This window comes from Cervus elaphus, chromosome 7, assembly GCF_910594005.1.
Source record: "Cervus elaphus chromosome 7, mCerEla1.1, whole genome shotgun sequence".
Lineage (NCBI taxonomy): Eukaryota > Metazoa > Chordata > Mammalia > Artiodactyla > Cervidae > Cervus > Cervus elaphus.
In genome coordinates this window covers 29,472,501-29,483,187 of record NC_057821.1, presented here as the reverse complement: position 1 = coordinate 29,483,187, position 10,687 = coordinate 29,472,501, and the positions used below count along the sequence as shown (strand labels likewise).

At 55.8% G+C, this 10,687-nt stretch overlaps 2 protein-coding genes across 4 annotated transcripts; one reads left to right on the top strand and one right to left on the bottom strand.

Moving 5' to 3' along the window:
• The first annotated feature begins 1,378 nt into the window (after positions 1-1,378).
• On the top strand, positions 1,379-4,539 carry PPP1R11 (protein phosphatase 1 regulatory inhibitor subunit 11). Of its 2 annotated transcripts, none has more exons than XM_043908119.1 (3): positions 1,379-1,675; positions 2,733-2,841; positions 3,279-4,539. In XM_043908119.1, the coding sequence occupies exons 1-3, from the start codon at positions 1,607-1,609 to the stop codon at positions 3,479-3,481; spliced, it is 381 nt and encodes a 126-aa protein (XP_043764054.1). In that variant the 5' UTR covers positions 1,379-1,606; the 3' UTR covers positions 3,482-4,539. The 2 variants fall into 2 exon arrangements, with proteins under 2 accessions (XP_043764054.1, XP_043764055.1); XM_043908120.1 differs by having other exon boundaries at positions 1,379-1,910.
• On the bottom strand, positions 4,469-10,002 carry RNF39 (ring finger protein 39). Of its 2 annotated transcripts, none has more exons than XM_043908117.1 (4): positions 9,298-10,002; positions 7,678-7,700; positions 7,371-7,462; positions 4,469-5,930 (listed from the first exon to the last, which is right to left on the bottom strand). In XM_043908117.1, exons 1-4 carry the CDS (start codon positions 9,727-9,729, stop codon positions 5,350-5,352), a joined length of 1,128 nt encoding a protein of 375 aa, XP_043764052.1. In that variant the 5' UTR covers positions 9,730-10,002; the 3' UTR covers positions 4,469-5,349. The 2 variants fall into 2 exon arrangements, with proteins under 2 accessions (XP_043764052.1, XP_043764053.1); XM_043908118.1 differs by having other exon boundaries at positions 9,364-9,999.
• Between the last annotated feature and the right edge of the window lie 685 nt (positions 10,003-10,687).

The window sequence follows — 10,687 nt, the reverse complement described above, 5'->3', positions numbered from 1 at the left end:
AGCTGAGCACTGAAGAACTGATGCTTTTGAACTGTGGTGTTGGAGAAGACTCTTGAGAGTCCCTTGGACAGCAAAAAGATCCAACCAGTCCATCCTAAACAAAATCAGTCCTGAATATTCACTGGTAGGACTGATGCTGAAGCTGAAACTCCAATACTTTGGCCACCTGATGCGAGGAACTGACTCATTTGAAAAGACCGTGATGCTGGGAAAGACTCAAGGCAAGAGGAGAAGGGGATGACAGAGGATGAGATGGTTGGATGGCATCACTGCCTCGATGGACATGAGTTTGAGTAAGCTCTGGGAGTTGGTGATGGACAGGGAAGCCTGGCATGCTGCAGTCCATGGGATTGCAAAGAGTTGGACACGACTGAGTGACTGAAATGAACTGATGACCATTTCTGTGTTTAAGCTTTCTCATCTCCACCTCAGAGCATGTGTAGGCAGCATGTGACTAAATTCAGTTTCACAGATGAGTCTTAACATCTACGTTAATATTCTAATGTCTTATATTTTGCTAGTATTTTTGCCAGTCTTCCCCATTAGCTGTTGTAGACTTGGAGCTAAAATGCAGACTCTAGAGTGTTTCACGTGCCAGTGACAGGAAAGAATCCATGTTGAAGGCGCATTAAATGCCCTGCTCCAACCCCTACGGGCACAGAAGGAGGATTAAAACTCTGAATCGAGTGTGTTTCCAGCTGCTCCCAGGTCCCAATTGCCTAATTCCCAGACAAAGGAAATGAAGTTAGGCTGTGGTAGGATCATTGCTATTGCCCCTTAGTTTTTTACACACACACACACACACACACACACACGGGATGGCAATGGGATGGACTCAGCTACACATACACACACACACACACACAAGGGATGGCAATGGGATGGACTCAGCTACACATACACACACACACACACACAAGGGATGGCAATGGGATGGACTCAGCTACACACACACACACACACACACACACACAAGGAATGGCAATGGGATGGACTCAGCTACACACACACACACACACACACACATACAAGGGATGGCAATGGGATGGACTCAGCTACACACACACACACACACACACACACACACATACAAGGGATGGCAATGGGATGGACTCAGCTACGGGACGTCTGAACCGGGTGCGGTACCCAGTCTTCAGCAACAGGCCCAGCTCTAACCTCCACCGCGGATTCCTGCTCAACCTCTGCGTTTGCAGGATCAGGCAGTCATTGCTCGCCCCGCCTCCGGCTCCCGTACCGAAGTGACGCCTGTTCCGCCAAAGTTGTGTCGCCTCCTTGCGGCGCCTGCGCACTGTCACATTACGGCGGAACTAATCCGGCGACCCGGGGCTTTGACGCATTTAGTGCCAGGAAGGGAAAAGGGGGACCACAGAACGCGTCACACCCGGAAGTAGGGAGCCGGAAGTGGGGTTGGACAGGTTATCCCCAGGGGTGGGGCAGCGGAGGCCCAGGAGGAGGGGGAAAAGAGAAGGTGGAGGATCCTGGCTGCTAATCTGAATCGATACCGAGTCTCTTAGACCTCAGAGACACAGAAAAGACAGAAGGGTGCCCCATCCCCTTTCCTCCGCTTCTCTCCTCAGCCTTAGCCATGGCGGAGGCAGGGGCCGGGCTGAGTGAGACCGTCACTGAGACAACGGTTACCGTGACAACCGAGCCCGTGAGAAAGGCGGGGGGCGGTGCTGTTTAGGGGTCTGGGAGATACCGGGAGGGAAGGGATAGGGCTTTGGAGAGTAGCTGGGTGGGCTGGGCCTGGGGATATGGGAGAAAGTGGGTTTGGGAGAATCGCAGGGCATTAGGGATTTTTTGGTGTGTCAGAGTTGGTGCAGAAGGCTGGTCAAGTGACATGCAATAGAGTTAAGATGTAGGTGATGCTGCTTGGGATGGTGGTGTGTGTAAGTACTGAAAGACCGCGAACTTGGCGATTAATGAGCAAGGGATGTGCTGGGGGAAATGAAGGGTTGTGTAAGAACGCATGGTTGGAAACTCATTGTAGGGAAATTTAACACGAAGCATGCTTATCAATAAATATTTCTTGAAGGGATTATTGCAAACGGAAGCAGAGGGAATGAGAGTACAAGAAAAGGGAGATGATGAGAGTATTTTGAAAAATCAGACATGTAGAGAAAAATAGCATTTTTGCAAAAACATTTCTTTCAAAGGGAGAAGTTCCTGTCGGACTTAATAACCCTTGGATTAAGGGAGTTTAGAGTAATAGTTACTAGAGATGCCAGGATGCTGGAGAATAGGTGGAAAACAGGTTGGGAGGGCTGGGCTTGAGGATGAGAGATGTGAGAACAGAGTTATTTCTTTAATGGGAAAAAGAATAGGGGTTCTGGGAAAAGAAAGGGAGATCAAAGTTTAGGTGTTGGTGACTGAGAAAATAATTTCCATGTATTAATACCACCAAGGATGTTTTGGGGAGGAAGACGGAGGAACAGCAAGGATTATATTTTCCTTTGAAGATTTGCTGGGACTCTCCCTAGGTTAGGAATTGTATCTTCTCTGTATACCAGTAGTTACTAAGAACAGAATTCCTCAAGGGACTCCTTGAGGTCAAAAGCCTGTTCTATCTTCTCCCAGCATCAGCTCCTCTGTTGCTGTGTTTGTGATCCTGATTGAACTGGGGAAGGGAAGAAAGGAGGCCCCAGGGAGGAAGCGGGAAGAGTTAGTAGGAGGGGACTAGCTAGGTATGTCTATCCTTCTTAACCTTCCAGGAAAACCGGAGCCTAACCATCAAACTTCGGAAACGGAAGCCAGAGAAAAAGGTGGAATGGACGAGTGATACTGTGGACAATGAACACATGGGCCGCCGCTCATCAAAATGTGAGTAATTGCTGCCCCACAGTAACGCTGGAGTCCTGGCTCCCCTCAGCATATCTTTTGCCTTCTGGCATTCACTAGCCTTCGCGAAGCCCCCAGATGCTCACAGTCCTGTGGCTGCCTTGGTGGTTCTCTGTTATCAGGGAGAGGAGGTTAAATTAGAGGGAAAGAGGTAGGGAAGGGCTTGAATTTCTATGTGCCAAGGCCTAAAGTCAAGAGGTATTTGAGGTGGGAGAAGAGGAGCTTTGGATTCCCGGCTGGCAAAGCAAGGTGGGTGGGTGACAGAGTCCCAGGGTGTAGGCCTGGGGAAGCTGGATCTGGAAGGTAGAAGGAGAAAATGGTGGGAAGTAGGAATTTTGACTGAGATCCGGTGGGAATGGAACTGACACTACATCTGAACTCTTCCTCCTTTTTCACTGGGCTCCTGCATCCAAATCCAGGCTGCTGTATTTATGAGAAACCTCGGGCCTTTGGCGAGAGCTCCACGGAGAGTGATGACGAGGAAGAGGAGGGCTGTGGTCATACACACTGTGTTCGGGGCCACCGCAAAGGACGGCGTCATGCAACCCCGGGACCAAGCCCCACCACCCCTCCCCAGCCTCCTGACCCCTCCCAGCCCCCTCCAGGGCCCATGCAGCACTAAATTCCTCGCTCCCCCACCATTCCTGTGTCTGTCTGGCCCTGAATGTATTCATGTGGCTACTCGGGGACTAAACCCATGATTTGATCCCTTCTCCAGCCCCCTCCTCCCCTCTCCTCTGCCTGACAAAGGGAAGAGGGAGAGGAAGGTGGACAGAGATCCTGGAATTCTGACTTGCTGCTATTCCAGAACCCAGGCTTCTGGGTTCCCCCAGCCCTCATTTCTCCTTACAATACCCAGCCTTCTCTCTCCAGGGATCCAGCCATCTTGATCCCAATCTTTTTCCTTTGTTCTCACTGCCAAACTGCCTGTCCTGGGATCCAGTTACCTTGGCCCCTTGCACTCTCTACTTGAGTTCCAAACAGTTAATATGGGTTTCCAGCAGCCCCAGCTTTCACTGCCAGGGTCCTAGTCAGATTCCAGGCAATCTTGCTCCAGCTATGCTTGTTAATCCTGGCTTAGAGCTCTTCCACTAATGTATTTATGTCATCCTAACTCTTAGTCCTTGCCTGTGGGATGTGAGGTCTTCTGTGAGACCTCAGGGCTCCTAGCCCTTTCCCTCCTCTCCTGCCCACTTCCCTCAAGCCCTTAAGAGGAGTTAGGAGAGAGGGAGGTCTTTGCCATTCTCACCTTTAATGAGAAATGGGGGGAAAAAAATAGGCATGTCCTCTCTCCTCACCGTTCTCATGTGACTAGGGTTTCTGACAAAACTGGCTCCAAGACTAGTCACTTAGAGCCCACTATCTCCTCAGCCTTTGGTCTTCCAACTTAGGAAACAGATCCAACCCGGCCCTAGGGGCCTGGGTCCCTGGGAGGGGATGGAAAAGGGAGGGAGCCAAGAGATGCAATCTTACCCCTTCCTTCCAAGGCCTTGATGTCTCTCCCAGCCCAGATGTCCAGCCCTCCCAGCCCTCCCCACTCCTTACTGGGATCTGGATATCATTTTCCAGGCCTTTTGCAGTGCACGGTTGCAGAGATCAGTCAAATCCATACCACCACTGAGATCTCATTTATTGCCACAGATGCACAAAATAAATAACCCAACATAAAAATGTGTTAAATATGGACCCATTTATACATATGGGGAAAGAAGTGAGGCTATATATACAAGGGCAAATTTGGGGTGTCTGGGTCGTTCCCAGGTTGAGAAATGGAGAGGTAGCACCATTGGTTCCATGTTACAAGTATGTGCCATGCTCACAAGGAGCTGGTTGTGGGGCTGGCGGGGGAAACGGGATATTGGTTAAGATTCTTAACAAGAAATAGCTGTAAACATGGAAGGTTGTCAGGGTGGAATAGAACTGTCCTGCCCCTCATCTCCCAAAAACAGAGAGCCCTAAGGCCCAGGCCACAGTTAAGCCTCTTGTTTTAGGGGAGGAGGGTCTTGAAGAGAAACCTCAGAGTGGACGAGGCAGGGAAGCCCAAACCTCAGAGCTGTGGAGAGGGCACCGTGCTCTTCTTTGCCAGGAGGAGCGGCAGGGGTGGGAGGTAAATATTTGACCAGCTGGCCCTCTGCGTATTAAAATGGGCCATTTACCAGTACTGGTGGGGCAGGACCTCTTCCCCAATCAAGCCTGGGAAATATAGAAGGGGAGGGATCCCTGGGGGAAGTACTGAGATAACCGAGGGGGAGGAGCATCCCAAGATGGGGGGAAGGGGGTTCAGGAATTCAGCTTTGGGCATGGATGTGGAAATTGGAGGCCAGTGGAGGTCCTATTTGGAGAAAATGGAGGGGGGGAGGTCCGGGGTGCTTATCAATACACTTGCCCGGTGGGCGCGGACAGGATCCCTGTAATGAGTAAGGATGTCCGTGCTCAAGAGGAAGCTGCCTCATTTGGGCCAGGCCAGAACGAGGGTTGTGGGCGAGCTTCTCAGCCTTCCGCGGGCACGATGCGGAGCTGGGCGCGGGCGTCGCGGGTGCACAGCAGCGGGAAGACGCGCTCCCCGAGGGGACCCGGCGCCTGGAAGGCGAAGAGCAAGTCGAGGGAGCGGCCGTCGTAGAAGGCCACGCGGCCCCGCTCCCAGTCCAAGTCCACGCGGATGCGCCGCGGCGGGGGCCTGGCGCCGCCCAGCGGGATGGGCTCCGGGGCGGTGAGCGCCCACAACCGGCCGCCGCGACCCTCCACGGCCCACACGGACCCCGCGGGGCACAGCCCTACTCGGCCCTTGCGTCGCACCGACTCCCCGGCCGCGCCCAGGGCGTAGAGGCTCTCCCCGTCGTCCTCATCCTCTCCGGAAGAGTCTCCGCGGGAGGCGGCGTCCGCGGTCTCCACCTCCCAGCAGTGGCGGCCAGCCGCGAAGCCTTGGGCGCCCAGCACCGCCGGAAGCTGATCGAAGCGCGCCGGGCCGTCGGGGGGCGCCGGTGTCCCCGGTGGGGCCAGTCGGACGCTGCGGCGGTCCTCAGAGACGAGCAGGCGGCGGTGTGCCGTGCCAGGATCCAAGGTCAGGTCGGCTGGAGAGAGGAAGGCGCGAGGAAGACCGTGTGAGAGGGCTTTCCCAGGCGGAGGCGGGGTCGGACGCCAGAGGCTCACAACAGCGCTCTACGAAGGCGGCCGTAGGACCACCGAGGGTGAAGGCGAATGAAGAGGAGGCTGGGCGAGACCCCGCCTGCGCTGATGGGCCACTTCCTTCCGGAGAGTTGGGCCTGGAGAAGGTCCTTGCCGGCCCAGGGCAGGAGCATAGGGGAGGGGTTTCCTGGTTTGTGGCCTTGGGGAGAGTGAAGCTGGACTGACTTCTTAGGAGCGGGAGGATCGATACCTCAATCTGCAGCATCTGGGGCAGGGCGTGGGAGCTGGGTCAACAGGATGGGAAAGGTGGAGCTAAAGAGGAGGACTGATACCAGAAACCAGCACCCCAAGGCGGGGGGGGGGGGGGGGGGGGAGGGCAGAGGGAGGAATCCGAAGTATCCTGAGAAACCAGCCCACCACCCACGGGAATAGGTGGGAGTAGACAGGCCTAGTTCTAGAGGGAGGGTGGGGCGGAGGAGAGAGAAGGCGGTGATAGCCAAGGGACCAGAAAGAAGTAGTCCTTGGCCTTGTGGGTATGGGGTGCTTTGAAAAAAGATTTCTGGACTAGGGGTACTAGAAGCCATCTGGGTCGGTGGGATGGTGGGTGTCCAGGAGGGTGGAGCAACTTCTCTAGGCAGTTTAAAGAGGGGCAGAGGGCAGCCGTGGGAGTGATGGAAGGAACTCCCCAGAAGCTGCAGAGAAGGCCCAGAGCCCCAGGGGCAAGGAGACACGCGAGTTCTGGGACACTTCTGGAAGGGAGTGATGAGAGGTGGTGACAGCAGGTCAGAAGCACCTGACCTGCAGGGCTCTGTTGTGTGAGTAAACAGGAAAGAGGGGAGACTGGCTGGAACCTGAGGGTTAAGGATTGACCTTGTTATGGGTTAAATCGTGTTCTTCCCGCCCCCAAAGATAAGAAGTCCCCCCAAGACCTCAGAATTTGACTGTATTTGGAAATAGAATCTTTATAAAGGTAATCAAAATGAGGTCATTAGGGTGGACCCTAATCCAATATAACCCATGTCCTTATACAAAGGGAAAGTTTGGACCCAAAAAGTGTGTATAGAGGGAAGTGTGTCTAGAGGGAAGACACAGGGAGAATGCCATCCACAGGCCAAGGAACACCTGAGGCTGAGGGAAGCTAAGAGAGAAGTCCTGGAACAGAGTCTCCCTTTCAGGGATCAGAAAGAACCAATGCCGTTGACACCTGACTTCTATTTGCAGAATCATGAGACACTAAATTTCTGTTAAGCCACTTAGTGTGAGATGCTTGGTTACGGCAGCCCTAGGAAATTAACAGAGACATCAAAAAGGACTGGATCATATTTGAGAAAAGGGAACAAACTGAAAAGCCTCTCATTTAGTTGCCTCTCTTCTGCCCTCCTTACCCGTCAGCCTGTGAAGCATGTTTTTGACTACTGGGTAATCTTCAGGGAGCTCGTCCTCTGAATTAGATGCCTTAGATGTTGGGGCATCAAACCTGGAGGGATGAGGGAGAAGGGTCAAGAAATTGGTAGACACTCTCCGCCCTCTGATGCCTGCACCCCTCCCCCACTCACATCTCTGGGGCAGAAAAGGGTGAGGCCAACCCAGGAAACCTGTCTGGGAGTGGGGACAAAGATGTGGTTCCCGTGACAAGGTGATGGATGTGGCCGCTGGTAGTGGAAAGGAAGAAACAGTAAAAATGGAACTCACCTTCTCCATGTCATCTTCATATCCTGGAGTGGACAGAAAAAAACATGGATGTGAGCTCCGGGCTTCATCCTGAGGGAAGCTCCCCCGCCCTCAGGTGGCTGGGTCTGTTCTGGTGAAGGCCCTCTCCACATCTCAGAGTGATCTCACGTCTTTAGCCCCGTGTGCTCCTTATTCCTCTCACTCCCCTTCTCCTAGCATGACCTTTCTTTCCTGTCGGTCACCACTTTCTCACCCCCCGAACCCCACCCCCCACCATCCGCCTCCCTCCCCCCAGAGCCACTCAGTTCCCCTTTCCTAGTCTCATCCCGGCCTTTTCCTGCCCCCGGAGTCCTCGCCTTTCCCTACTTCCTCCCCACCTCCCTTCTCTATGTCAGTGGCCCCTATCTTCATCCACCTTCCTGAGGCTGTATCCCAGATAAACATCCCGCTTTATCCATCACAGAGACCAAACACATACCTCGAGTCCTTAGGCTAAGAGTTCGTTTACAGAAGTCTTATAATAAAACCGCTTCCCCTCTTGCCATAAAAGCCCAGTGGCGTTTACTGGGCCTTTTGTTCTGTGTCTCTCTACCCTGACCAAGGAGGCAGCTGGACTTGGATGTGTCCCAGAAGGCCCCGCCGACCTGCAGGGCACCCTGGGAGCCAGGAGAGGGCGCGGGGTGCTCCCTTTCCAAAGTCTAGGATTCCCTCTTTCCATTTCTCTGTCCAATGGGGAAGACTGGGGCAGACCAGAGGGATGGTGAAGGGGAGAGAGGAAAGACAACTTGTCTAGTTATGCCAATTACACCTAGACTAATTAGGTATGTGTAGACTTCAAAGGGTGGAAACAAGACTCTAGACCGGCTCGGCTGCTGGCAAGAAGCCAGTAGGGAATCCGGGGCGCCTGGGGGTCGGGCAAGGGAACGAGGATGGTTGACCGCCAAGGAGTCAGAGGCCCAGGAGGGAGAGTGGGAGGGTGGGTGATCAGGGTGGGAAGTGGAGAGGAGCCAGGGGTCCCCAGGCTGTTCTCCCGGATCTTGCCTCCACCCGTGACCGCCTCTGCCTGGGGCTCTGGGAGGAGCTGAGAACAACAATAACAAACAATACAGCAAGGTCCAGACAGGAGCGCGGGGACCTACCCCAGGACGCTGCAGAAAAGTTTGGACCTGCCTCTCTTCTTCCCTCCTTTTGACAGCCCCCCTCCTTCTCTCCTCCACTCCCGCTTTTTCTCCGCCCTCCCTCCTGCTCCTCCTCCCTTGGGCGAGTTCCGATCTCCCTCACCAACCTCCCAGGCCCCCAGCTCGCTCCCGCCCCGGTCTGCTTCCTCCCCTTTCCTCCCCGCCAGGCCTTCTCCTCACGGGCGCCCAGTGGCGTCTTTCCCAGCTTCCCAGTTCGCGCGCTCTTCGCAGGGCCTCGGGGGTCTCCCTGCGTTCGGTCTAGTGCCCCAGCCCCTTCCCTCCAGCCCCTCTAATAAGAGCCAGGCATCCGTCCAGCCCCCTTGGCTCTGGGCGCAGCGTCAACTCCCCGCCGTGCGTCCCGGCACCTCTCAGTTGACAGCCACCGCCCCCTCGTCCTCAGCCGGTCTCCTCCCAACTCCTTCTTTTGCCTAAACTTCTAGAAGGGCCTCGGGTCGGGACTTGCCTTTCCCCCCAGCCGATCGCCCCTTCCGCGGACAGCTGCGGACTCGCGAAGCGCACCCCGCCTCACCTCTCCCTGCGGGTCCAGGCAGCCCATGGTAGGGATGCGCCCGCCTCGGCGTTTCCCCGCGCGCGCCCCGGGCTCGGCCAGCTTCTCCCGCAGCCCGCGGCTGATGCGCACCTCCACCGCCAGCCGCACATTAGACCTCAGGCTGCGGCGGGGGCACGGCAGGCCGCAGCACGGACAGGCGGTGGGGGGCGTCTCGGGGCCGGTTGCCGGCGGGGTCCCCCAGCGGCGGGCCAGACACGCGCGGCAGAAGCTGTGCTCACACGCCAGGAGCACCGGGTCCTCGAAGGGGCCCCCGCACAGCGGGCACGTCGCCAGCTGCTCCAGACGCTCCACCAGCCCCGGTCCCAGAAGCTCGGACGCCTCCATGGGGAGCCAGCGCCCGGGCGCCGTCCCCTCCGCGACCACCGCGACCGCCTTCGGCTGCGCAGATGGCGGTGCGCCTCGGCTGCTGGCTGCGTCTCTGCCCCGCTCTCCGCCTCCCGCATTAACTTTCTGACGCTTTCCTGGCGCTCTCCTGGGATCGCCTCGGCCTTCGACCAGTCTGTCCCCGCCGATCTCCCCACCACGTCAGGCTTTATAGGGAGGGAGGAGGCCCCTGCGGGAGGTAAACATCAGGCCTTGCGTAACACCCCATCTGGTTCTCCCGCTTCCCAGTAAGGTTCGGGGGAGGAGGGTGGAAGGGACACTTAGGTCTCGAGCCGAGCAGGTGGTCGCTAGGAGGCGCTCTGGGGGCAAGGTAGCAAAGTAGCAAGGTGTGTGTGGGTAGCCCGTATCACCAACACCCCCTCCCCGCCCCCACCTCCCTTAAGAGCCGGAATCTCGCCTTCCCCTTGGCCTGCAGTGTGCAGGTGGGCAGGGTGCCCAGGATCGCTTTTGGCATGTGTGCCCACATCGCCAGGGTATGAGTCATTCCAGGTGGCTGGCACACCTACATCTGGGGGGCTGGGGGCACTGAAGACAGATCTGGTTTGTGTGGCTTTGGCGGGCCTCTGAGCGCTGGCGTGTGGCTGTCATTCCAGGCGCCTCTCTCCATCTTCCTGCCTTACCTATTAAGGGCTTAAGGACACCGAAGTTTGGGGGTAAGGGGTGGGGAGCAGGCGCCCACACTCCTGCCTCAAGGAGTCCTGGTTGGGTTCTCTCCGCTCTACCTCTGGCTGGCTCCCAGGCCTCTCTTGTTTCTTCCTATTTCTCTGTTTCTAGTTGTTTCTCTCTCTTTTCCCTGTGTATGTTTTTATTTCTACTTTTCTCTCCTCTCCTTCTTTGGCATGTGCCCAAAGGTTATCTATTTTCACTCTTTTGGTCAACTGAGGCCCAGACAGCTGGC

Coding starts and splice junctions, on each gene's coding strand:
- RNF39 (XM_043908117.1), bottom strand. CDS start 9,729: ATGGAGGCGTCCGAGCTTCTGGGACCGGGGCTGGTGGAGCGTCTGGAG. Junction 7,701..9,297: donor GCGATCGGCTGGGGGGAAAG/GCAAGTCCCGAC, acceptor TGTCCACTCCAG/GATATGAAGATGACATGGAG. Junction 7,463..7,677: donor ATGAAGATGACATGGAGAAG/GTGAGTTCCATT, acceptor TCATCCCTCCAG/GTTTGATGCCCCAACATCTA.
- PPP1R11 (XM_043908119.1), top strand. CDS start 1,607: ATGGCGGAGGCAGGGGCCGGGCTGAGTGAGACCGTCACTGAGACAACG. Junction 1,676..2,732: donor TTACCGTGACAACCGAGCCC/GTGAGAAAGGCG, acceptor TTAACCTTCCAG/GAAAACCGGAGCCTAACCAT. Junction 2,842..3,278: donor GGGCCGCCGCTCATCAAAAT/GTGAGTAATTGC, acceptor ATCCAAATCCAG/GCTGCTGTATTTATGAGAAA.